This window comes from Panicum virgatum, chromosome 2N (assembly GCF_016808335.1).
Source record: "Panicum virgatum strain AP13 chromosome 2N, P.virgatum_v5, whole genome shotgun sequence".
In the NCBI taxonomy this organism is placed as follows: domain Eukaryota; kingdom Viridiplantae; phylum Streptophyta; class Magnoliopsida; order Poales; family Poaceae; genus Panicum; species Panicum virgatum.
This window is the reverse complement of record NC_053146.1, coordinates 20,314,592-20,342,523: the sequence shown is the minus strand read 5'-3', so window position 1 is coordinate 20,342,523 and position 27,932 is coordinate 20,314,592. Positions and strand designations below refer to the sequence as shown.

The window sequence follows — 27,932 nt, the reverse complement described above, 5'->3', positions numbered from 1 at the left end:
AAGCTAAAGCCAAACCATCAACGGTAAATACTACAGAAGAAAAGATGATCGTCTGAGCTATTCACCGAGGCTCGAGTGTCCCATGTACCGACCTTAATTTACATGTGTCCACCAGAAGTTAATTAAGAACTAACAACAAAGTTGTACCGCCCCAAAAAGGTTTTACATCGCCTTCACAGATGCTGCCACAACCTGAAAATCGGCAGCATATTCTCACAGCAGGGCAGGCACGTGCTAGAATTACAAGGCTCCACAAGCTACGGGCCTAAATCACCCAGCGAGGAAACGTTACAACAAAGGGTCAGTTGGATCCATACCACTACAACTTCTTGAAATTGGATTTCATGTTGAAATCCATGCCATTGAGTGGCATGATTTTGAACATGAAACCCAATTTCACGGAGTTATGGTGGCATGAATCGAATTTTCCCTACAACAAACCACCAGCCCCAACGCTAACCTAGCTACACACGCTCAGTACGTGTTCTGAGGGTTGAATCGCCTCCTGCCGTCGCGCTTGTAGTAGGGCGTGTCGTCGATGGTTCTCCGCACGTACTCCATGAATGGCTGGGGCGTGCGAGGCGAGAGCTGGCCGTTAGCTGGGGATGCAGGGTCGGCCAGCAGGGCGGGACTGCCTGCCGGTGCTCGCACCGGTGTAGATGCTGCCGCGTTCCTTGTTGGTGCACGTCTGCTAGGCCTCTCCAGCGACTTCATGAAGAAAGCAACCGTAACTACTGGTACAATGATGCATGTGAGGATAACCGCAAATGTGGTTAGGCCCCATGATGATGAAGGCTCTGCCTCCTCTCCTGTATCATAGCTGATCTCGACTTCTTCAGTCTGGCCTGCAGAAGGGGGAAGGGGAAAATAGTAACTACCAGCCCACTGCACTGCAATCTCCTTTGGTGTGTGGAACTGAAATCATGAATTGTGTATATACTAAAAACAAAAAATGATTTGGACTTCACAAAGATGGTTCAGAAAGATGGTTAGAACAAGATATCTTAATTCTAGGTGATTATCTTGTTACAAGGATTTATGCAAAGAAGCTTATATAGCATACCAGTGGCAGGAAGAACAATAGTGACCTTGTCAGAGAAGGGTTGCCTTTTTAGCGCTTCAACCTACAAAGATATCATTACATGGTTACCAGCACTAGACATTGATAAAACAAAAGAAGATGCTGCCTTGTCAATTGTGACTCACCCTGTAGACAATTCGACTAGGAACACCCTTGTTCTCACTTGTTTCAGCATGGCTGACTGAGAGTAAATCTTTAGCATTCCAGAATAACTCAACATCTAGAACAGGACACGCAATAACTTGACTATCAGTAGAAGGACAAGCCAATCCCAATAGTTTAAGTTAAACACTAAGCTTTCTCATACCAGTATTTCCACCGATAGTAATGATGCTATGGTTGCAACTTGGAGTCAAATTTAACTGCACAAGATAGCCACCCTGTAGTCAATGCAAACAAAAAGCCGCGGCACACATGAGCAAGGGAAGGAGAAAGGCACCTACCTTCCCAGGTTCTTTGATGTAAAATCCCGTGACAAAAAGGGCATGTGCGGATCCTGTCACCTTCGGGTCTTCCTTTAGATTTGCACGAACTAAAATGTGTAAAAATCCTTCCTTCAGGTTCAACTTCACAGGCAGCATCTGTGCAGGTGGATATGGATGAAACAGGCAATAGGATTTCTTTGTGGTATAGTCAGTCCATGGCTCAACATACCTAAAGGGAGCAACAAATGTGAGAGCTAACTAAAATATTCAGGAGGAAGATGTGTGAACAATGATGTTGAAGGAAGCATACCCAACAAAAGAAGGATCAACCATGCATTCAAACGGGACATCAATTGGACTCGCAGAGGATCCAGTGTTGTGCTCAGTTGAATCACTTATTATAAAAGGAGAATGAAAAGGGTCAGCATAAGTGAGTGAGTATCCAAAATACAAAAGTATGCATTGGTTTTCAGAATGGAGAGATACTTGCACATACTAATAAACTCACTCATAGTCTAATGCCAGGACTTATTCAGTTTTCATAGCGACTGATACCAACTCATATGAGACCTCCTTTTACACATATACATATTGCACCTCTCCTTTTAGATCACAAACTGAAGCAGAGAACTTTTGAATATGCAAGTACTAAAGCACCATTATGTTAGTTTAGGTGGACATTTTCCATAGTACTAAACACCATGTGCCAACTGTGCACTACTAATCAGTATGTTACAGTATTTACATATTCCAATCTAGTATACTATAAACTTATGTCCCTTCATGAATCATGACGCAATGCAAGGACATTCACAACGAGATAGAGTAATTTCAGCTTTGACTATATTTTAATTAACAAAAATGTGGAAGAAAGAAAGATACGAGCTTACATACCTGAATCTTACAGAGAACTTATATCCATCAGGTGGGCCAGCAGCATTAGTCAGCGCCTCTCCAGGAGCATCAACAACTATTTGGTTCACCTTGAGCACACTGACAGTTGTTTGCACCTTAAGATTTGAACCTTTGAAGATTACTGTTTAGGAGAAAAAAAATGTGAGAAGTATCATCAAGAAACAAACGGAACCTATTTGATAATGCATTATACAGTTTACTTGGGCACATGTTCTTAAAACTACCTTCTGCTACACCTTCACTACTTGCCTGTGCTTCACCAGTTACCCGATTGACATGCACGATCTTTTCATTGCTACTTAACCAGTGACCAGATCCACGGGCGTCCATACCTACAACAGTAGCAATGTTATGGCCTAAAAAATATACAATAATAAATATTGCTTATTTTGTTATCTGAAAATTACCTACTTCTAACCTATCACCTGCTATAACAAAAGACATATCATACTTTTGATAGGATAAAGTCAAATGATGAATCAGGGGAAAGTTCAAAAGTTCAAATACAAAAAAGCAGACAATCATATAGAATATATTAATAAGAAAATAGTTTCAATGAACATACTGTCTCCAATAATAGTGAAGTTCAGGTGCTGTCCAGAATGAAGGATCACATCCCTAGGATACATTTGTGCACCAACAGATACCTAAGGAGTAAAACATTTAGAGTAAAAAAAATGTGCTTGAGTGCATGCACTCAATAAAAAAATAGAGAAAAGCCTCATCACTGCTTTTATGCAGTTCTCCTGTTTAATGTCACTGTCACAATGTTGCTAATTTGGACAATGTACAGAATTCACAAAAGAATGCCCACTAGTGGGTTTGGCAAATAGAATTAACAGTACATAATTATAAAGCTAGCAGGTATCAAAACAACCCATTACATATTCGAGTTTGAGCAGCTGTAAACTATAATGAATCAAACACAGCATGAACTGACAATGATTTATAACAAAGAACTTTACCATTATGAAATCCACTTTATTGGGAATATGGTTTACATGCAGCCTTATAAGAGCTGTCCCATGACTTCTCGCCTTCAAGTTAAAAAAAAGAAGAAAACATACTGATCAAGAATTCTGTTTTCGTAAAAGACCGAAGAGTGTTAAAACACGCCCAAGCTTGTAGTCCTAGAATTAAACAGTATTCCTGAATTGACTAGAAACACTCGTGTGCCATGACATACCTGAAGAACAAAACGTTCATGTGTGCCACCTGTACCATTTAAATCTCTTGGCATGAGAATGGAGACAACATCAGGATAATTTGTCTCGATTTTTACAGGGGCTACTCCATGAGCTTCATGGAAGGTATAACCTGATGAAAAGGGGACAAAAACAAAACATGTGCATTAAGAATCAAAGTGTTTGATATATACAAAGATGCAGCTTCCTTGAAGATCACTGATCAAAGGGGACAAAAAACAAAACATGTGCATGATATCGACAAAGATGCTTTTGATCTACCTAATTCATCAGCATATTTTATATCCAATTCAACTCTATCATTTACGGATAGATAAGCAATCTGGACTGATGATTCTGCAGCAGTTATCCGTGCTTGTGCAACCTGAACAGCAACGAGTCACAGCATCAACATCAACATCAAAGAAAACACCAGGCATAAGATCACTTTCTAACTTCAATCCACATAAATGTAAAGAGAGGATATTAGTAATCCCATGACCAAGGACGTTGCAGTCTAACAATCAATGGCGCTCCTTTAAAAAATGACCTTGGATGTGATCTGGTTTTATTTTTCCTTTGGCATTGAAGAGATGTGGCTTTTTTACTTGCACTTTTGGACACACTAATTAGCTACCTCCATAGCAATGCCAACATAAATATTTTGCTAGATTAGTAAAGATTTCAAATGACTATTTGATTCCATGGCACAGCAAAATGTAGCACTATATAACAACAAACTGGCCCTCAATCTTATGACAAGTCATCAATCAGGCTTTACAACAACAACAACATAGCCTTTATCAATCAGGCTTTCTGTCGGAAAAATATAAGGTACACAAGAATGAACTGTATTGTGGTTTGTCCCGTTTCCGTAAATCTAATTGGCATTTATACTATACTAAACGAGTGTAATAAAGTACAGTTCAGAAGAAAGATGGAAACACAAATAGGGATCTTCATAAGTAAATGATTGGCAGTCAAATAAAATAAAGAGTCTCAGCATCCAACCTCAGCAACTCGTAGACATGATGCTATTTCTGTTCTTCCAGTTGAGTGGTCTTTTGCTTGAATACAATCAACTGCATTGCTTTCTCCAGTCCTAATCTTACTTCCGTCAATTATGCTAGCATCTTGGATCACAGAACCACTCCTACCACTGCCCCTTAGCAGAGAATACCCAACGGAAATTTCCAGGTCAAGTGAGTCTGGTTCTCCAAGTGAATCTGATCTAGGCAAAAGGCTCGTAGTAGTATAAAAGGGTGGGAATAGCCAAGTCATGGGAAGTACAAGTGCAAGGAGAGGATCTGGAACCACCAGAATGGTCTTGGAGGCATTGTATGATACAACAGATCCAGTGGTGCCAGGTAGCAAGAAGTCACAAGTGACTGAAATGGAAACTTTGGTTTTCCCAGCAGACCTGTCTCAAGAATGAAATAACATATTATGGCACACTTGTTGCTATCAGGTTTACTAACTGATGCTTCATTGTGTGTTTGAACCAAGAAGAAGTGAGGGAGGGAGAGAAGCTTCCGCACTGGTCTCTAGCTTAAGTCTACGAGAGCACTCCTGAATCAAACTAAAGATCAGGCACCAAATAAAAAAATACAGTAGATTTAAGATTATGGCAGCCAAGAATCAAATGCATTCTACACAAAAGCAATCCGCTGGAAATTCAATATAGTGCTCCATGATGTACCTTCCAATCATATGATTGATAAAAGAATTGCTACTGCCATTGGAAAACCATGGATCGTTTTTTCCTTCTGAATATAGCCCTTGGCCAAGTCTGTATTGCCAAGATTTAGCTGATTGGAATATCACAACCTAAGGCAGAATAACTTTTTAGTACAGATAAAACTTTATATCCAAGGAAAGTAGAGTATTCTGAATTCTGACCTTCTCATCTGCTATCACCCAACTGTAACTTTGGCAAGTTTCATAGAAGGAAAATAGATCTCCCTGAGAAGCATTGTCATGTTAAAAGAATGGCAAACATGTGGAGATAAGCAGATAGCAAGCAGGTATCAAGTAGACCTTAGGCAGAGAAGGATAGATTGGCATGCTACAACCAATACAAAGACAGTCACTTTGAGTATTCAGAATCATAGCCACTGGGATATCCACTTCGACTTGTCCAAAAGCTTCACAAACTAGGGTACCTCCATTTGCCAAAATAGCAGCACGTACAGTCTACATAGTGCAATAGTTCAGCGCATTGAAGGTTTCAGATTCAAGAATCAGTAAATGATCTCAGGTAACTTACAGAGTTCCCCACAGCCTTTGCAGATAGCTTCCCAGTAGCATTTTGAACTTCTACAATTTCCATGTTCAGACTTGAGTACTCAATGTAAACTCCAGTTTTTGGACCACCTTTAACGGAAAGCTAAGGAGGAAGATAAAACTCAGGACCCATAATTCTCTTCACATAAGTAAAACTGAAATGCCAATGATCTAGCAACAGCATGCTGGCAGTGCCATCCCAAAAAAAACATAAATATCTTGAAGGGGGTATATATATAGTTGGGATAAATTTATAGAAGAGAGCAAGTCATTAGTGATTACCACAAAAGAGGCGCCTGGAGTGAGGTAAATATAATCAGGATGTATTTGCAATGGTTTGTACACCTCCACCTTTACGACCTGACTCAAAACTCTTTGTCCAGAGTGTTGCCTAGTACTAACCTGAAGATTGGACATAGTGAGGGTCGTCAGCTAATAAGTAGCTGAAGCTAACATATATCTATTGTCAACTTACATATAGAGATGTTATCCCAGTTTTTGCAGCTTTGATTGAAAATTTGGGTCCATCCATTGAGTCCATTGGACTAATAAGCTCCAGAATCTCGTCACCAATGTGCAATTCAATGCCCATATATTTGAACTACAAAGAATCGCATGAAATTAGCAAACTCAAAGAAATAGAGGGGTAGTGTTGAAGTATTAGAGAATTGCCCACATCTCCCCATCAGCTTAAGCTTTTGGGTTGAATTGGTTGGTGCATGTTGTTTGGGGAGATAAATACCAAAAGGGTTTCTCTTCACGCGGGGAAAATAAATTGTGGGCGTGCCAGTGTAAATAAATAGACAAAAGTACAAAGTAGGGAACACATATTTCATTCATATTTTCCACTACATATGCGCACTCCATAGCCTACCGTGGGGCAGATCAAATATGGGCGATGCAATCTTCTAGTTCCTAGGGCCTCGGAAGGCTCCTATTTAATTACATCCGCGAGAGCAAGAATGTTTCCAAGCACCGCGAGAAGCGTAGTGCTAAAGGAGCTCACCGCCAAGACGATTGTGAGGACAACCGAAGCCGCGAAACCGACCAGATTGAGGCTCCAGGTCTTGTTGAAGCGTAGCAGGGCAGTCTACCCTAATTGCTCAGGACGAGCATCAGGCCAAGCGCGTCAAGCACACTGAAGGCCTCTTCCACATAAACAAGGAGCCCCGCGCTATCTTCCTCAATCACGAGTTCCATTTCATGCAGCAAGGCGACACCTCCATCACTGAGTTCTGCACGACGTCGGCCACGACGTCCCCAAATCCCAGCTCGTCCTCAATCTTCTCTGCAGCATCAACCCACGCTTCACCAACACAACCGACGACCTCGCCAACGCCCCCATCCTTCCCACCTTCACGCAGGCCCGCGACTTGGTCGTGTTGATGGAACTCCACTTGGTGAACGAGGCCAAGGTTTCTGTGGGCATAGCACTACGCGCTGACGGCAGGAACAGCTGCACTAGCCCGAGCGGTTGCCGCACAGCCTCCGCAGGCACCCACCAGGGTGCCGCGGCACACTCCAGCGGTGGCTTGGCTCAGCGTGAAGCTAGAGGCGGCGACCACAGAAGGAGCTGCGGCGGCGTAGGTAAGAATGGCAAAGGCCGCCAAAACTGATGTGGCCCATCCCAGCAGCACCAATAGCCCTGCGCCTTCCTGTAGAGAAACACCGCACACCCAATCGTGGGGGGTGACCTTCATTATATAGCCTCTGGCGGCTAGGGTTACAACGTGTACAAGGCCAATGGGCCAACACGCCCAATGTGGGCTGTATGTTACAATTACATTCTAACACCCTCAGTCTAAGCGGGAGTGTCACGAACACAAAGACTGGACCTAAAGTCAGTGAATAACTGTACAAGTAACCCTTTGGTCATATGTCCGCGAACTGATGAGACGACGGGACATGGAGCACCCGGACCTGTCCCAAAGCGACCTTGTCACGGACAAAATGAATATCTATCTCGATGTGCTTCGTGCGACGATGATGAACTGGATTAGCAGTCATGTAGACGGCGCTGACGTTGTCGCAGTAGACGATCGCCGCCGAAGAGATGGGCGCATGGAGCTCCTGAAGCAGCTGACGAAGCCAACAAGTCTCAGCCACAGCGTGCGCAATAGCACGATACTCAGCCTCCGCACTCGAACGAGAGACCGTAGTCTGGCGTTTGGAGGACCAAGAGACTAAGTTGTCGCCGAGGAAGACGCAGTAGCCCGAAGTGGAGCGCCGAGAGTCCGGGCAGCCAGCCCAATCAGCATCGGAGTAGGCGGTCAAGCTGTCGATGCCGCCAATGCCAATGTGAAGCCCAGTGGACAGAGTACCCTTCACATACCGCAGGACGTGCTTGAGCATCGCAAGATGAGGCTCTCGCGGGTCGTGCATGAAAAGGCACACCTGCTGAACTGCGTAGGCGAGGTCCGGTCGAGTCAGCGTGAGATACTGCAGAGCACCAGCAAGGCTGCGGTACTGGGTGGCATCCTCCACCGGAGCGCCATCCGTAGCAGAGAGCTTGGCACGAGTGTCCACAAGAGTCGCTGTAGAGTAACACTCGGCCATGCCGACGCGCTGGAGCAAATCCACAGCGTACTGGCACTGGCGCTGAGAGGAAGAGGCCGTCAGCATAACATGTGACAGAGATCCCGAGAAAGTGATGAAGGTCCCCGAGATCTGTCTCGGGCCGCAACCGTAGGCCCACACAGCCTTTGCACCACTTCAAGTCTCGCCTCAAGCTCCGAAGTGGGACCAGTCAGGGCGCCTCTCACCGACCCACTCTTTCATTACGTAGGCAATGGTCAATCTCTTCTTGTCTCCTATCGTGGCAACTCCATTCTCCCGACCAGTGCGTCTAATTTTCGTTTACACAATGTCCTAGTTGTCCCGTTGCTAATATGCAACTTTTTGTTTGTCAGTTTAATCACAACAACTGTTCTATAGAGTGTGACGCACTTGGTTTTTCTGTCAAGGATATCCAGACCAGATGTGTGATGCTTCGTTGCTATAGCGAGGGCGACCTCTATACCTTCACACCGGCCACCACCAGCTCTACCCCACAAGCCTATCTCGCCATCATCTCCACCACATGACATCATCGTCTCAATCATACTGCTGCTTCGGCCCTCGACATCCTTAGACAAAACTCTTTGATTTCTTGTGATAAGGGGCTCATCATCTATGTCTTCTTGTCAGCTAGGGAAACATGTGTGGTTACCTTTTTCACGTTCGAGCTCTCATGGCACTATTCCTTTTGAACTTGTTCATTGCGATGTTTGGACATCTCCAGTCAATACCTGGTTATTGCTACTATCTAGTTTTTTTGGATGATTTCTCTCATTACTACATGACGTTTCCGCTCACCAACAAATTTAAGGTTCATTCACACGGAGCTAACTTTTGTGTCTTTGTCCAGACTCAGTTTGGCCTCCCTATCATGAGCTTTCAGGCCGACAACATCACAGAGTTTGTCAATCAAACTCTTGCCTCTCTTTTCAACTCTCGGGGGAATGGCAAGGCTAGACGAGTTCTTCGCGCTTTGAACAACATTACCTACACAATGCTCATCTACGCTCACATGCCGGCCCCATATTGGGCCAAAGCCCTAGCTACTGCCATCTTTCTCCTAAACCGGCGTCCCTGCTCTGTCATTGGGAATAGCATTCCTATGTGCTCCTCCACCTTAAGATACCCGACTGAAGGCAAATAGAATTGCTTGGAATGATTATTGATTAGGCCAAGGATGTGTTACACATATATAGGCAGCCCTTGGATAGGTTTATAGAATGCACCAATCAAGGGATAACCTGCCTATCCTAACCAACTGGTGGCGCCTAGGGCCGGCCACCATCCAGGCGATCCCGCCTGGGTACTCACGCATACAACACAAATACATATCTAACACCAACTACACCCTTCGAATCTTCAGCTGTCTATGCTATCCTAACCTCACCGCCACGGCACCTCACAAGCTCGCACCATAGTCTACAGCTTGTATCTACCTTAGTTACCCTTCTTCTCATAAGGGATACCCATGCTTCGATCTCTCGACTCGACGTGTCATTATTTCACATCACGTTGTTTTTGACGAGACATGTTTTCCTTCCAATGTGCAGGGCTCCCCTTCTACAAAGCTTGGACTTTCTCCTAGCTCAAAACTCACGCCAGTGCTCTGCACTGCAGGGGCAGCGGTGTCCTCCGCGGTCGCTCCAACATCCACTGATGCTGAGCAGGTGCCCATCCTGTACACTGCTAGACGACCACGTAGGATGACCCAACGGTCATCTGCGTGGCCCCTTAGTGCAGCCTGCTTGCCGCACGGGCAGCCTGCACGCCCGTCCAGCCCAGTAGGAACGTCTTCTACCACCCTTGGACCGGCTCCAGAACGAACAATCCACTTCGTCTACAGTTGCAAGCCACGGGACGTGGCTCCTACGTAGGGCCCTGTTCCAGCTCAGCCCGTGACTCATTCACAAACGGGCACTCTACGTCAGGTTCAATTCATGAACTTGTCCGTGACATCAAAGTCGCTGATTCCAGGAACTACAAGAGCGGGTTGACCGACCTGAACTGGCGTGCAGCCATGGCCAAAGAGTTCCAAGCCCTCATCGATAACGACACATGGCACCTCGTATTTCGACCACCTGGCATCCAAGTAGATCTTCAAGCATAAGTTCCACTTCGACGGCACGGTCACAAGGCGTGCTAGGTGGTTCGCGGCTTCTCTCAGCAACATAGCATCGGCTACGACAAGACCTTCAGCCTCGTCGTCAAGCCTACCACGATTCAAGCCGTCTTCAGCATCGCCATCTCGCGTGTGTGGCCGATCCATTAGCTAGACGTGAAGAATGCATTTGATCGCCCAGGCGCGTGAGACGGTGGCACCCGACAGGTGTGGGGTTCGAACCACGCGACGAGCGAATTTCGGTAAAAAAAATCCCCCTCGCTGGCACAGCTAGGGTTCGGGGGGTTTTCTCGACCGGGAAGCTGGTTGGCTTTGTATACAAGGAGGGAACCAGCCTCGCCTACTTGCTCCTCTATGTCGACGACATCACGCTCAGCTTCGTCGCCGCACCTACTTCGTCACATCACGGCCTGCCTCCACACCAAGTTTGCCATGACCGATCTCGACAACTTCCACCACTTCCTTGGCACCTCCATCACCAGCTTCTCCGACGGCTTGTTTCTGTCTCAGCGAGAGTACACCACCGACCTTCTACAGCGCGCATGCATGGCCGAGTGTCACTCCACGTCGAACCAAATTGACACTCAAGCCAAGTTGTCTGCGTCAGGCGGCGCCCCGGCTGCCAACCCCTCGTAATACAAGAGCATCGCCGGAGCTCTCCAATATCGAAAAAGTCTACATAACCACCACTCCCCCCCCCCCCCGAAGTATTGGAATTTGTCTACTCAACTCCCTAAACTTAAAACCAAATATTTTACATCCTGACCTATTCAAAATTGTCGGTGTCCCGACCCGGCGGTCCGGCACCAACTAGTAAAATGCTGCGTGATCCCTCACCCTGGATAGTTGATGCAAGAGGTAACACAGGAACGCACGAGTTTATCCTGGTTCCGACTGTGGGGCCGTACGTCTAGTAAGGGTGTGTGAGTGCACTGTACTATCATGCACCGGGGGTGCCTGTAGTAGGGGGTACAAGCAAGGCGAGAGGGAGAAAAACTCCCAAGTCTCTGCTAGGTGATTGAGGCAAGTGACAATATCGGGGCTCAAGAGAGCGGGTGTGTGTTCTGCGAGTTACGTGTGTGAATGACGATGAGATTGTGAAGATAGAGCCCGCCTCCTCCTTTTATAAACACAAGGAGGGGCGGAGTACATGTACGGGAGGGGGAAGAAGTCGTCGTCTTCTCCCCGAATCAGGGGTGCGCAGTGGGTGACTACTGTAGAAAGTACACTGTGGGGCACTGAAGAGCATGGCGCCGGGCGTGGCGGTTGTCCTGGGAGTCGTCCTTGGTCTTGCGGAGATCACGCCGGCGTCCTGGCAGCTCAAGCGGGCGGCATGGTGGCTCCTGCAGAGGGTACCGTCCCCTGCACTTGACGTGGCGGCGTTCCGAGAGTCCTGCAGGCGGGGGTCTTGATCAGGTCAAGGTTCGGGCCGTGCCCGAAGGTCGTGCCCATGCCGTTCGAGGGTTCCGCAACAGAGAAAATACGAGTAGGCAGCACAGTGGAGGGAGCAGCGCCAGCACGTTCGCACAGTGCGTCGCAGGTTCCCACAGTGGCGCCACAGTGCCGGAGATGGCTGAGCAGTGACCGGAGTTGGTGGATAGGACCCCGGTCACAGCCACTGTGCGGAGTGGTGGCCTGACGCCGTCTGATTCGGGTGCTGCGGCGGAGTTGTTAGCATTTAATGCCTCCGTACGGCAGGCGGGTGAGCGGATGGCCGTTTGTCCTTTACGTCGAGGGGTGGCCTCGAGCGAGGCGGAGTCGATCCGCCCTCTCGAGGGTAGGCTTGCTACCCTCGAGCGAGGCGGAGATTCGAAGCGTTATCGAGGGTCTCGGCGGAGAGCCCTCGAGCGAGGCGGAGATTGCCCCGCGGGTTCGAGGGGGTTCGGATGGGCCGCACCATGTACTTGGGCCGTGGATTGGGCTTCTTTGAGCCCTTTCCTTTCCTTCGGATCGGGATGAAACTGTTGGCCTCCATGGGCCCGATTGCCTGTCATGTGTTTCGTGTTTTAAGGGCGATTTAGTCCCCTAATTAGGGTGCCCCTAATCATGGTACCCGACAAAAACCATCTAAATAACCCCTTAGGCAGTTTTGAAGGGTGGTTTTGATGATGTGGCACCTTATATGGATGCTGACATGGGCAGTGACTTAACGAATGACATGTGAGTCATCCATATCAGACAAAGAGTAAATTTATTGAAAGTAGAAGCACAAATATTTGGTTTCAAGCTGTTTTGTTATACGCTGTAGACAAATTTATGCATCCTACGTAAGCAATTTTATCAATGTTAGCGTGCCACCTAAGCAAAACCACCCTTCAAAACCGCCTAGGGGGTTATTTAGACTGTTTTGAATAGTTTAGGGTGCTCAATACCCGGTTTTATAGTTGATGGGGTTAAGAAGACGAACCCAAATACTTCAGGGAGTTATGTAGACTTTTCCCCAGTACCACACCCTAACTCGACCGGACCAGGCCTACGTCATTCAGCAGACCAGCCTTTCCATGCACGATCCTCGTGAGCCCTATCTCGAGCTGATCAAGCATGCGCTATGTGAAAGGCACCCTATCGACCGGCCTCCATATTGGCACCGGCCCCGTCGAGTCACTGACAGCCTACTCTAACGCAGATTGGGTTGGATACCCCTGACTCTAGACGATCGAAGTCCGGCTTCTGCGTCTTCTTCGACAGGTGTCTTTGTCATCCAAGCGCCAAACCACCATCTCCCACTCCAGTACCGAAGCGGAGTATCATGCTATCACCCACGTCATTGCATAGTATTGTTGACTACACCAACTTCTACAGGAGCTGCACACCCCGATTGCTATTGCGACGTCAACACGGTCTACATGACCGCTAACTCCGCCCATCGCTAGTTATTTATTCTTTCCATGTATAGTGCCATTGGCTATTTAGCCCCCACCCCCTCATTAGGGTGTGAGGCGTCCTCAATAATCTCTCACACAAAGGTCTCGAGTTCGAGTCATGGTAGGCGTGATTAAATAAAATAATTGCAGCCTACTCCCCATGTTTGAGGCTTGGCTGATCAGCTACCACGTGAGGGGAAGAATTGTTGAAATATAAATGAATTGCCCACCTCTCCCCATTAGCTTAAGCTTTTGGGTTGAATCGGTTGGTGCATGCAACTCAGGGCCTGTTTAGCAGGGCTCTGGCTCCTCCAAAAACAGCTCCGGCTCCGGCTCCTCCGGGGGAGCGGCTTTTCTGGTGGAGTTCGAGTCGTTTTAAAAAACGTTTGGCAAAACAGCTTCACTTGTTGGATTGAGGTTGTAAAAAGTCTAAATTACCCCTTTTTCCTTTTCTTTTTTCGTCTTCTTATCTTTTTCCTTCCCATTCTTTTTTCCTCCTCTTTTCTTATCCAGTCGCCGGCCCCTTCCTCGCGACTCGTTGCCAGCCCCACCGCCGCCTCCTCCGCTTCGCCTCCTCCTTCAAGCGGCGCCCCCCCTCCTCCACTCGCCGACGGCGGCCCGCGCCGCCGCCGCCTCCTCTCCCCGCGGCCGCCGCCGGGCGCCTCCTCGAGCTCCTGCGGCCGACCGTCTTCTGCCGCCGCCCCGCACTCCCGCGGCCGGCCGTCCCTGACGCCGCCTCACCTCGCGCTCCCGTGGCTGGCCATCCCCGCCGCGGGCCGCCGCCTCACCTCGCGCTCCCGTCGCCGGCCATCCCCGCCACAGGCTCGCACCTCCGCGTGCGTCACCGGCCACTCGACTCGGCCCCGCTTCCGCGTGCGCCGCCGGCCGGCCAGCTCCCAGCGGCCTCCGCGTGCCAATCTTCCGAGCGCGCTGCTGGCTTCCTCCGCACACACGCCGCGAGCTCTCGGCCGGGGACAAGATAGGAATGCAACCAGCGGAGCCGCGTGGAGCCACGTTTCTGTGGCTCCGCCTCCTCTGTGTAAGCCGGAACCGGCTTCAGGTGCAGCTCCTGGGATGGAGCTGCTCCATTTGCACCCGTTTGGCACGGGTCCTGCTGGAGCTGGTGTTGGAGCCGCTCCAGGAGCCCTGCCAAACGGGGCCTCAATAAGTAGCCACTCAAATGTGCAAAGACCGAAATTATTAAGAACCAAAGAAGGAAAACAGATCATAGACACAATTAATAACTGTATTTGCAGGAATTGGTTTAGCTGATTGAACACAGCTGAAAAGGTTAATGATTTTTTTTTTTAAATGTTGAAATGTATTTACTAAAGCTAAACACAGTGTTAAGACAAATATAAATCGGAAAAGTGTTGAAATATATAAAAAAAACAAATTAAAGCACACAAGAGAAAATATGAAGTAAACACATAGTTCTCCAGCAAAAACCTGAGAATCGCCAAATGTTTGTCCATCTTGGGTTCCAGCCAATATTTGAAAATCTTTTGTGCTTCCTTCCTAGAAATGGAAAGGAATCAGCATGAAAACAAAATCAAATTATAAAAAAAATGCAGATCCTTGTACCATAAGGCTGATGTGCTCTTCTGCAATTATCTTAATCCAATCGACATTTGCAACTCTAGCCTGCATACAAAGCTATTGTTAGTTTGAATTACAATGGACTCAAAGGAAGAATAGTGCATCTTTGTTGATGATGGGATAATCTGATGAAAAATGACTGAATTAAGGACGAGGTATATAGCAAAAGTTATCATTATCCCAAGTGAAATGCTAAATAAATCATGGACACAGGACCACGGCTTGAGGGAGGTTGGTGACTATTTCACCAGTACAAACATTGGTTGACTTCTAATACAAAAAGTATCAAGAGAATCGAGAAAAAAGTGCCAAAGAAATGTACCAAAGAATGAGTTGTTGCTCTAGGAGAAAGGCCAACATCCTGGATTGTGACGATAGCTTTGCCCAAGCCATTAGCTCCAAGAATCAATTGAGAACATAAGTATTTTCCTGGATGTTTAACTATTTGCACCACATGGGTGTCATTGGTAGAAGCATCTAGGGAGCATGTTCCACCACTGACAATCAAATTTTCCTGCAGCACAAATTCATAAGAGCATAAATAGCTAGGGGACTTTATATTACTTTGGAGCACAAAAAGGATCTAGAAGACGTGAGCAGAATGCACCTGTGCGTCAGGATGGAAAACTAACAAGACATATTCTGGAGTGACTCTCAAGGAAGAAACAAGCTGTTTGAAACACGGGCTGAGTGAGAAAAGTTAGCCAAATTGAAGAAAAGCATTTACAAAAATAAATCCAGTCAAATTACCTGCAATTGAATAGCATCTGTGAGAGTATGAAATGTGCGTTCCTCATGAGTTTGGCCAGCAAATTTGGTTGAGAAGCCAATGACTGTAGCACGCACAGTGCACTGGAGGTTCAAAATTGAAAATGATAAGACATCTGTTTTTAATCCACAATTCATACAACTATGATGTACAACCATAGAATTGGTCTTACATACAGGGTGGTTGAATCACACGAACTCAATAAGAGAAAGAAAATGTGTGCATACTGCTGTAAATGCAAGCTAACGCCACATTGATGTAACTAAAAAAAGTAAAAAAAACAAAGTTCAAAACAAGGCAATTTGTGATAATGGACTATACTGACCACTCCTGTAGAATTCTGTAGGACAAGAAACCTCTCCCAAGCTGACTCATCAAGCACTTCAGAAGATTTGGTTTCATCAAAGTAGGCAAGCCCTTCACATCCAGTAGCCTCCCATTTCAGGCAAAGAGAAGATGAATTAGCAAAAAACCGTCCATTTCCATGTATACCCACAGCAGCTAGACGTATATTTCTTCCATTGGAGATTACAACAGGTGATGCTTGCAATCTATCAGGACCTCGGTCAGCTTTGCTAGCAGCTTCCAATATATCAAGTTGGTTTTCTGAACAGGTATTAAACATAACAATTTAGTAGGGTTTAAGAATGAAAGGGAACAGAAAGCCTTTCATCATGTACATTTTGTAATCTAAAGATCAAAGTGGATAAATTAAAAGAACAAGAAAGTACCATTTTCATTCGCTATCAATGTGATTTCTGATGGGAAGTCACACACAACAGAAAACTCTGATTTGGCTATAGCAGGCACAGGATGATCTTTCCCAATCATGTTTCCACGTGAGAACAGCAGTTTCTATGGGAAAAATGCGTTAAATTGAACATATCTCAGTGAAGCAATTCACTAGTATAGATTGCAATGTGGTGCATAAGTGGAAATGCAAACATCCATTGTAAGTACTTACATAGTTCACATTGCTTGGGCAAGATACTCGGTATATTCCACTAGATAATTTCTGTACAGCAGTAGAACTAGAAATATGATTATTCGATTCACTAATCACATCAACTGTTTCGACAAAATCAACCACTTGGTCCCACCGCTCAGGTCCTCCAAAGAGAAGAACATCCATTGCTGACCTAGGAACTAAGTAGAGCTCCTTGGGAATGTTGTTATCCATCTTCTCAATCCTACTATGTATTCCAGACAAGTCAAACCAGTACCCACCAAATTGGTTTCCATTTCCCCCTTGAAGAACCACTAGAGGATAATATGCAGAAATTTTTGAAGTTGCCTTTAGAGAAATGGGTCCAAGAGTCTCAATATTAGAATCTGGATCAAAGGTGAATGTTGCAACTACTGTGGATCGGCCAGCAGCAGATGCACTTAGATATATCCAGGCACAAGGATTGCCATTTTGTCCCCAAGAAACAGCACTACGTTTTATGTCCTCGACGCTTGAAGCATCCGCAGTGTTAAGAATGTGAAAAGACTCATTATCAGATAGTACACTCCACCTTATAAAAGCATTAAAATAGTCACATCGTGAGAATGAGTGTCCTGCAGAGAGAAACGTCAATAATAGCTATTAGAAGAACATAACAGTTTGTGGGCAAAAAAAATAATTAATTAGTGATACTGATACATATGCTAACAAATATAAGTTTAGCATAAGCTTCTGTGTTCCTCTAAGAAAATGATGACATTATGGTTCGCGAGCTTTGCTTCTTTTAAGTGAAGCCCTGAATGAAGTCAACGAACTATACTATTTGCTGAGATTGAGGACAGTATGAAAGAGGAGTCAGCAGGAAAGATTAAGTATGAGGCTCCAAAATATCACATTCATGTACTAATGTGTTGCCGACGCATTTGTGGGCATCACGTACAGGCACACTCGGCTCAAGAAGAAGGATTCTCCAACGACTTCTAGTGTCTAGTTTAGTTCCTTTTGTTAGTCTTTTTCAGAGTTTGTTAAGGAAGGGATAAACATTCGTATTGTTAGGAGGTAGTTTGTTATGGCCGGCTACTTAAGGAGCTCGGCAGGAACTTTTTTGGTTTAATCAATAGATGAGATCTTAACAACTCAGAGCCTCCAAGGGAGGGCGAGTTCTTATCTCTACATTGCCAATACATCTACTGTATCATCTGGTATCAGCCATCTGATCCTGCCGCCTACCACCACCTTCGCCGCCGCCTCCTCCCGATCCTCTCCCACCACCACACCAGCCTCCAATCTTTCATTGCCATCTCGACGATGGGAGACCACCTCTCAGCCATCGACTTCAAGACCTCCATGGACAAGATCCTCGCCAAGATCACCTCGGTGCGGGACGAGCTCACGACAGACAACCACAAGCCGGAGAGTTCTGGCGGCAACGATGACCACCGTGCGCCGAACCCTCCTCCGCCCCACACCACCCACAACCTGCGCTTCCCCAAATACGACGGCAGCGACGACCCCATCGGCTGGCTCCACAAGTGTGAGCAATTCTTCCGCTCCCAACGCACGCCGGAGGACGAGAAGGTCTGGACCACCTCCTTCAACATGGAAGGCCCGGCTCAGCAATGGTACTATCACTTGGAGCGCAACCAGGGCGTTCCAACCTGGCAATAGTTCGTCACCGGCGTCAATCGCCGCTTCGGGCCACCCGTGCGCAGCAACCCGCTGGGGGAGCTCACCCATCTGCGCCGCACGGGCACGGTCGCCGCCTATCAAGACGCCTTCCTCCAACTCCTCGCCCGCTGCGACGACGTCACCGAACGCCAGCAGGTGGACATCTTCACCGCGGGCCTCCGCAACCCCCTTCGCATCGATGTGGAGATGCAACGTCCTACTTCCCTGGAGGACGCCATGTCCTTGGCGCGCGCCTTCGAGCGCCGGCTCCAGATCGACGACGACAACGACGCCCGCGCTTCTCACGCGCGCCTCCGCGTTCAGCGCCCTCCGCCTCGCCGCGCACACCCAAGGACCCGCCCAACCGCGTTCCGCAACAAACGCCGGGCGCTCCGGGGCGTCCCGCACCTAAACCAGGCGTTCGCTTCACACGCCTGACTCCCCAAGAGATGGCGCAGCGACGGCCTCTGCTTCAACTGCCCGGAGAAGTTCACCCCCGGCCACATCGACCACTACTCCATGAAAGGCATCTACCTGCTGGAACTCAACGACAGCACCCCCGTCGACGCCGCCGCATCTGACGACGAGATGGAGATCTCACTCAACGCCATCACTGGCATCAAAACCGGCGACACCATGCACCTGGCGGCGTCTGTCGCAGGCGTCACCTTGAGGGCACTGGTGGACTCTGGATCCACCCACTCGTTCATCTCCGAGGCGTCGGCACATCGCATCGGCGCCGCCATCACACCACGCCCGGGGCTGTCCGTGGCGGTCGCAAACGGTGACCGCGTCTCCTGCAGCGGCCTCTGCCCAGCGACCCCGGTCACCATCGGCAGGGAGCGCTTCCTCATCGACCTGTACGTGCTCCCCCTGGGCGACTACGAACTGGTGCTCGGTTGCCAGTGGCTTAAGACTCTCGGGCCCATCCTGTGGGACTTCGACCTCCGATCCATGGCGTTCTGGAGGGACGGTCACCAGGTCCGCTGGGTTGGCGCGGAGGACACCTCGCCGCCCCAGATCCGCGCGCTACTGCACCAGGAACTGCTTCCCTTGCTGCTCGCGGAGTTCGCGGACATCTTCGCCGAGCCGACGGATCTGCCTCCTCTACGCCGCTTCGACCACCGCATTCACCTGCTCCCCAACACGGCGCCCATTGCGGTACGACCTTACCGTTACCCGCAGCTGCTCAAAGACGAAATCGAGCGCCAGTGCGCCGACATGCTCCGGCAAGGCATCATCCGCCCAAGTACCTCGGCGTTCTCATCGCCGGTCCTCCTCGTCCGCAAGAAGGACGGCTCCTGGCGGTTCTGCATCGACTGCCGCGCGCTGAACGCCAAGACCGTCCGCGACTTGTTCCCAATTCCGATTGTGGACGAGTTGCTCGACGAACTCAAGGGCGCGGCGTTCTTCGCCAAGCTCGACCTCCGCAGCGGCTATTTTCAGGTGCGCATGCACCCAGAGGACATCCACAAGACGGCGTTCCGCATGCACCACGGCCACTTCGAGTTCGTGGTCATGGCGTTCGGCCTCACCAACGCGCCATCGACGTTCCAAGTGCTTATGAACGAGGTTCTTGGTCCCTTCCTCCGCAAGTTCGTTCTCGTCTTTTTTGACGATATTCTGATATACAGCAAGACGTGGTCCGAGCACCTCCAACACATCCGAGCTGTGTTTGCCGTGCTGCGTTCGCACAGCCTCTTCCTCAAGCAATCGAAGTGCTCCTTCGCCGAATGCAGTGTCGCCTACTTGGGGCACATCATCTCCGACGCCGGCGTCGCCATGCATCCCGCAAAGATCGAGGCGGTGCAGGCATGGCCCCAACCGCGCACGGTCAAGGCCCTGCGCGGCTTCCTCGGCCTCACCGGGTACTACCGCCGCTTCATCAACAGCTACGGCACGCTCGCGGCCCCCCTCACGGCACTGCTGAAACGGGAGGCCTTCCTGTGGTCGGCTGAAGCCACGGCCGCGTTCCAGGCGCTCAAGGCGGCGCTTACCTCTGGGCCGGTGCTGCACATGCCGGACTTCTCCGAGAACTTCGTCGTCGACTGCGACGCGTCTGGCTCCGGGTTCGGTGCCGTGCTGCACCAAGGCCAGGGGCCCATCGCCTTCTTCAGCCGGGCATTGGCGCCACAGCACGCCAAGCTGGCCGCCTATGAGCGCGAATTGATCGGCCTCGCCAAGGCGGTGAAACACTGGAGGCCGTATCTGTGGGCGCGTTCATTCACCGTGCGCACCGACCACTTCGCGCTCAAGTACCTGCTGGACCAGCGTCTCTCCACAATTCCACGGCACACGTGGGTGAGCAAATTGTTCGGCTACGACTTCACCGTCGAATTCAAGCCGGGCAGCCAGAACGTGGTCGTCGACGCCTTATCGCGCCGCGAGGAAGACGCCATCGAGCTACAAGTTCACGCACTGTCCAGCCCCGACATCGAGTTGTTCGCGGTGTTCCGCACGGAGTGCGCGACGTCGCCGGACATCATGGCCAAGCGTGCTGAGATCACGAGAGGCACCGCCAGAGCATCATGGTCCTTGGTGGACGGCTTCGTCATGCACCGAGGGCGCATCTTCGTGCCCACGTCCTCGGCGATCTGGCCGCAGATCCTGGATGCCGCACATGGTGCCGGTCATGAAGGTGTGGAGAAGACCCTGCATCGGCTTCGGGCGTCCTTCTACAACCCCCATGCCAACCGCCTGGTCAGGGATCATGTCAAGAGCTGCTCCGTTTGCCAGAGAAACAAAACGGAGCACCTCCATCCGGGGACTTCTACAGCCGCTGCCGGTGCCGACGGCGGTTTGGCAAGACATTGCCCTTGATTTCGTAGAGGGTTTCCCCAAGGTGGGTGGCAAATCAGTGGTGCTCACGGTCGTCGATCGCTTCTCCAAGTATGCGCACTTCATCGCGCTTGGGCACCCCTACACGGCGACCTCCGTTGCACGGGCGTTCTTCGTTCAGATTGTTCGCCTCCATGGGATCCCGTGCTCCATTGTGAGTGACCGGGATCCCGTGTTCACCAGCTCCTTTTGGAAGGAGCTCTTCTAGTTGGCCGGCGTCAAGCTCTGCCTCAGTTCGGCGTTCCATCCCCATACGGACGGCCAGTCGGAGGTGACTAACCGTATCCTGGGCGTATACTTTCCCTGTTTGGCAGGTGATCGCCCTTGCAGTTGGCTGCGCTGGCTGCCGTGGACGGAATTCGTCTACAACTCCTTCCAGACGGCTCTCAAGGCGACACCATTCGAGGTGGTTTACGGCTGCCAACCGCCGTGCATGGCCTCCTATCAGCCAGGCGTGGCCAGAGTCACGGCGCTGGACAAGCAACTCCAGGACCGGGATGTGTTCCTGCAGGAGATCAGGGAGCGCCTCTTGCACGCGCAGGACCATATGAAGCAATACTATGATCAGGCCCATCGCGACATGAAGCTGGAGATCGGTGATTGGGCGTGGCTTCGTCTGCATCATCGTGCAGCGTCCGGCATCGTCGACAAGAGCGCTAGGAAACTGGCGCCCCGCTTCTACGTCCCCTACAAGGTCTTGGAGCGAGTCGGCCCGGTGGCGTATCGTTTGCAGCTACCGGCTCGGGCGAAGATTCATGACGTGTTCCATGTGGTGTTCCTGAAGAAACATCAGGGACCAGCGCCTGCTGCTCCAGTACCGCTACCGCCGGTGGTCCACGGCCGCGTCGTCCCTACACCAGCAGCCGTCAAGCGCGCTCGGCTCAATCGGGGCGTCTGGGAGCTCTCTGTCCACTGGGTCGGCCGGGACGCGTCAGACTCTACCTAGGAGAAGCTGGAAGATTTCGAGGCGTATCCGGAGTTTCAGCTCGAGGACGAGCTGTTTCGAAAGGAGGGAGGAAGTGTTGCCGACGCATTTGTGGGCATCACGTACAGGCGCACTCGGCTCAAGAAGAAGGATTCTCCAACGACTTCTAATGTCTAGTTTAGTTCCTTTTGTTAGTCTTTTTCAGAGTTTGTTAAGGAAGGGATAAACATTCGTATTGTTAGGAGGTAGTTTGTTATGGCCGGCTACTTAAGGAGCTCGGCAGGAACTTTTTTGGTTTAAGCAATAGATGAGATCTTAACAACTCAGAGCCTCCAAGGGAGGGCGAGTTCTTATCTCTACATTGCCAATACATCTACTATATCATAATGTCATTTTTGTAGGATGCATGATACTTTCCAAACTTTATCTAGAGGGAGTACCATATAATTCAAGTCATGTGAGCCGCCGTAAGTGTTTTGTGTGTGTGTGTGTGTGTGTGTGTGTTTGGGGGGTGGGGGGAGCAAACACACCATTAGATGTTTTTAGCGCCGCAGAAGCATGAAGTCGTGTTCCAACAGGCACCTCCACAGGAAAGACTGGCAGAATAGACAATACTGAAGGAATGGAGACTTCAACAAAGATCTACATTGCCAAACAAAAAAAAAATGAGCTACCGGATTCCAAAACTTGTGCAGATAGAATATCAAGATTGTAAGGAAAGGTCTCCAATGAAACAAGATCATCATGCGCCATGAAATAAAATGAACCCCAGCATGAAACTACAAATAGAAAAGTAATCAATTAAGATGTATGCATATTTAGTTAATTGACCATGTGATCGAATGCATCTGTAGATTACATCATGCAGCTGGGCCGCTGGGGTATATTTGTCTATCTGAACATGAGCTAATGCAGATACTTCTGTGAAAACACTGATCCAGTAACTTCATTGCATGTTCCAGTGGCAACCAACTGAAGGTGTATTGCCTCCTTAATTTGATGAATATTTCCGATTAAATGTTGAATGGTGGTTAGACTCATAGTATGCTTTGCCTTAGTTTAAGGCCACAGACAAACAATTGTGGCTGTAAAACAGTGCATTATCAGGGTTACTATCGTATAGGGAAGTATCTAACAATATGCACTCATACGTATACATCACTGTGACAGACAAATAAGAGGAAGTGACCATTCTGTATGAAGTCTGAGGGCAGGAGAAAAAATAAAAGGAAGTGGCAAATCTGTAGGAAGTTTGAGATTACAGTAATCAGTACTAAATAGTGGGAAGTTTGAAGTATCAACTTCACAGATCACTGGTAACTCAACACTATATAATAAGAAGTGAACCAATAGATAATCTATAGGAATAACATGTGCCACTCTTCATATCATGTTGACCTCAACTACTTACATGGTGATCATTCAAAGCTGAACTACATTCTTTGAAGTAGGTAAAGACCAAGAGTAAAAACATTGAGTTCAGGGGATATAAGGATTTAAAAAGAAAATTAGATAGACAAACCTCATCAAAGTTCAAGAAATCAAAAGCAGAAACTACTCTGATGACAGCTTGACCAGGCTTCTTTGCACGCACGATACGAGAGTCAGACACAGAAGCAACATCTTCATCAGAGGAAAATAACTTGTAGTCATCCAACGTCTTACCACAGCCTTCATATGAATACAAGACAATATAATCAACTCAAAAAACAAACCAAAAGTTGTAAAGAATATGCAGATATTACAATAACCAACCCCCAATTGCCTTCAGTTCGATTTCCTGGTAAACTCCAGGAACCCAGGGGAGGTGAATAACATTGGAGTTCTCCAACCGTTCATCCCAGAATGCCTTCACCTTACTACAAACATTAACCTCTTGCACAATCTTGAGAGCCTAACATTGCATCGGCCAATCAGGTAATCAGCAAGCCATGAAGTTTTGATGGTAGTATTCCCAAAGTTGTCCTAATAACCTCTACTTGACAAGATAGCAACAATATACACACATGAGCCGGGTGTACCTTTGCTGGTCCAGATAACTCTGTTCGGTAAGTTAAGGAAGCAACTAAATGTCCTTTACCCTGGGAAACAGGATTTAACAATCTAGAAGTTTGCACTTCATAAGAACCTATAGAACTGTCTGGCACCCGTGATAAGTTCCAGAATTCCATGGTACTACTCTCCAGTTTAAGCTCATTTTCCTACCAGCCAAAGAAAAAGAATTAATAAATAGAAGAAGTTTCCATGCAGATGGCTTTTTGAACAAAAAAACAATTCCGCCCAATAAACTAACTGCTCAAATGATGTATTTATTTGATGTGAATATGCACTACACAAGTTTCATGCAATACTGCACCAGTCATCTGCGTGAACCAATGAAATGTGGTTATTATGAAGAATGCATCTTGAGACAGCATCTAGTGATGGGCCATGCAATTCAAAAATCTCAAGTTATTGAGAACTGCACACTGGTAGGTGTAACACAGGCACAGCACTGCATGCAAATAGAAATGTAATTATGCTCCGGCATTGTTTGTTCGAGCTTTAGGAACCCTAGCTCAGTTGGTAGGACCACGGGAGGTGTGTACATACAACCCTATTCACCTAGGTTCAAGTCCTCTTCTACTCGAATTCGGGGCCTATTTCTTCTTTATTGACAAGGCACCTACTTCCTCCTAGGTTGGTGGAGTTACTTGTTTTTTCAAGTTTTTGCGCTTTACTAGAAATCAGATAAAATTATATTTTCTTTCGGGTTTCATCTCTAGCCTACCCTAACTTGCTTGGGAAAAAGGCTATGTTGTTGTTGTACAGCATACAGTGATTGATGGAAATTGAGAGCATGTGCCTGGGGTTCTACAGGTCATCCGCAAGTTGACCTTGAAAATAATTTCCAAGAATGCTCCTGCAGATCTAATCATATTTGTAGCATCCATGTATCCAATAGTAACATATATAAAGAGAACAAGGAATTAAATTTATCATATGAATAGTACCTCTGTAATATATATCTCCCTAGCATCAAATCCCTCTGCAAACGCTTTGGCAAGGACCATGTACTTTCGTCCAGGATAAACATACCAAACTTTTGAGGATGGAATATTTGTTATCCCATGAAGATGAGCAGAATCATTCATAATAGGGACCAGATAAAGGAAGAGTGTTCGTGGAATAACAACGTGTAGAGATGATACTTGTTCATGGCCTTCTACTCTTGTGTCTTCAACAACAACCTTAGTAAATCCCAGACTCAAAGCACGTGAGATACCCAAGGAACTATCCACTTGGGCCACAGAAGAATTTGTTGCACGCCATCGATGATATGGTGATGGTAACTTAACCGCTAGTGAAAAGGTCAAAGTGGAATGGATATGTTAGCGGGCACCAGACATGTACAAAAGAAAGTTTCTAGTGATGAGATCAAATAATAGATGACATTAAACTACGGTACACAATCTAAAACTGGAGATTTTAGCCCTAATGTCAAGTTGATCATTTTTGTCCTCTGAATATAATTCCATGTTTACGTAAATTATTTGATCTATTGTGATTCTCTTCTGAACAGTTCTAGAATATGTTCCTCATGAAACACAACTAAGTTACACTCCTTGTTCAGAGAGTTTGGTGTCAAACGATGACAAAACTCAATCCGTTAGAGAAGGTACCTTGAGCGACTTTTTGTTGAAAAACCTTGAGTTTAAACTTCACCAAAACACCAACTGTCACGAGAACTGGTGATGGTGGCTTTAATGACATAGCTTCAGCAACAGTTAATGTGATTGTGTCAATCACATGCTCAAACTGAGGCTCAAATAACTGAGCTTTAACAACCTCTTGGCCGATCTCAATACCCTTCACCACAAAGAAATCTGAACCGAGATTCTGAACAAGTGCAGCAACAGAAGTCAAATATGCATCCTTATGTAACTGAGCAGTGGTCAAGGAAATTGAAAAACAAGAAAACAAATGATAAAGTGCACCTTATCTTCTAGCTCAAACCGTACATTCATATCACCACAAAAGCCACCACAGTCACTCAAATGTGTTTCTTTGAGTGGAATATGAACAAGATGATGGCTACTGTTATCAAGCAACCTTGGAGAAAGCTGCCATAAGAACTGCAATCCCACCAATGACGAGAATACATTTTCTGAACCAAATGAGACAAGATTAAGTATGTTAACATCACAGAATATATCAGTTCCAGGAAACAGTATTTTTATATTTTTTTGTTTTGTTTTGTTAGTAGCTCATGTATGGTTTCATGTCTAGCCTACCCCCAACTTTCTTGAGGCTAAAAGCTTTGTCTGACCAGAAAAAGGCTAAGAAAACTAAACTAATGATTGTTCAACAAGGAAGTTCTTAGACCAGAAAGAACTTTGAGTGATGTTAACAACCAATTATATAGAAAACCTAAGGTACTGTAAATCAAATGATTGAAAAACAGTGAATCCCAAGTACTGCATAGAAAAGTAGTATCACATTTACAGTTACCATGGCAATTTCACATACAAAGATGGAAAAGGTTTATATGAATTACCTTCATCATCAAAGGCATGAACACGCAATGTGGCAATTTCATCTAGGTCAATTTTAACAGCATGGTGGAAAATCCTGATCCGAGAGATCTTGTCCACGAATACTTTGCAGTGTATCGTGATTCCACTGATAATATCAGTTGCATAGACAGAAGTTTCCCTCCGGCCATTGTAAGGGGAAATTGATGCCAAACGAGCACTGGTCGAGCATCTGCTGCTATCAGTGTACTCTGGTTTAACTGAAATAAGATCATGATGATCCCACGACCTGTAAACAAAAGAAATTGAAGACATTAACCTCTTCATATCTGAAATGGGAATTCCCCAGCTCTAGAGAGGACAGAAGCGGTTTCTAAATTGTGGAAAATCCATGTTCAACTGCCTACAGATCCACACACAAGTAACAATGGTTCGCCAGGCAAGTTAATACTAGATACATAAGTACATTGCTCGTAAATAAACATCTAGGCATGAACCAACAAAACAAAAATAATCAATGCCCTGAAAACGTGAGCTGTGCATTCCACATTCTGCACTGGTCTAGTCAATAACTTAATCGAAGATGCATACCAACACCAGAACAGAGGTGCAGAAACGTGGCAACTAAGTTACTACGTAAGGGATTAAAAGTTCAGTTCCCCAAACCATGAGCACTGCTATCATATGGCTTCACCAGTGTTCGCATCAGGTCACTCGGCCACGCTCAGGCAAGGAAGCAAGCGTATGGAGCAAATCAGGCCACATAAACCATCACTAAGCACTAAGCAGCAACAATCAAGCCTCCATTCGCTCCAGAAAGCAAATATGGCAGCGCGCGTCGCGGAACGGCACTCAGCAGCGAGGCGAGTGATCACGCAGCACGCGAAGCGAAAATAGGGGCGAAGGAAGGCTGCAGAAAGCATACCAGGAGAAGCATCCGTCCCCGCCGATGAGGCGGTACTCGACGGGCTTGGTCATGCGAGGGGGCAGCAGCACGCTCAGGTCCGCCATGTGGGGTCCGCCCGCGGGGTTGGCAGCAGCGGAGGCGGACAGCAGCGCTGCCACGACCACGACTGCGACCGCCGCCGCAACCGCCGCCGCCGCGGCCGGCGGCGACCCCATCGCCGCGGGAAGCTTCTCGAACTCTCCGCTGTGTGGAACCCGTCCGCTGAACCCTAGTTGGGAAGGGGGTTTTAGGTGGGGAGGGAGGGGAGGGGGGAGGCGGAGCAAGAAGGAAAAAGGTGGC

At 47.7% G+C, this 27,932-nt stretch overlaps 1 protein-coding gene across 1 annotated transcript; it reads right to left on the bottom strand.

The window, feature by feature from the left end:
* Window positions 1-4: 4 nt before the first annotated feature.
* LOC120659988 (nuclear pore complex protein GP210-like) lies at window positions 5-27,932 on the bottom strand. Its single transcript, XM_039938301.1, has 37 exons — window positions 27,612-27,932; window positions 26,710-26,975; window positions 26,150-26,319; window positions 25,835-26,051; window positions 25,166-25,512; window positions 24,194-24,373; window positions 23,928-24,066; window positions 23,695-23,843; window positions 22,703-22,814; window positions 16,760-17,355; window positions 16,527-16,650; window positions 16,121-16,401; window positions 15,777-15,878; window positions 15,634-15,696; window positions 15,349-15,540; window positions 15,012-15,071; window positions 14,877-14,945; window positions 6,364-6,489; window positions 6,171-6,290; window positions 5,872-5,991; window positions 5,643-5,798; window positions 5,505-5,567; window positions 5,305-5,432; window positions 4,617-5,025; window positions 3,888-3,990; window positions 3,608-3,738; window positions 3,387-3,458; window positions 2,987-3,068; window positions 2,646-2,753; window positions 2,401-2,542; window positions 1,817-1,900; window positions 1,525-1,735; window positions 1,389-1,443; window positions 1,207-1,301; window positions 1,064-1,124; window positions 440-845; window positions 5-298 (listed from the first exon to the last, which is right to left on the bottom strand). Exons 1-36 carry the CDS (start codon window positions 27,806-27,808, stop codon window positions 475-477), a joined length of 5,901 nt encoding a protein of 1,966 aa, XP_039794235.1. The 5' UTR covers window positions 27,809-27,932; the 3' UTR covers window positions 5-298; window positions 440-474.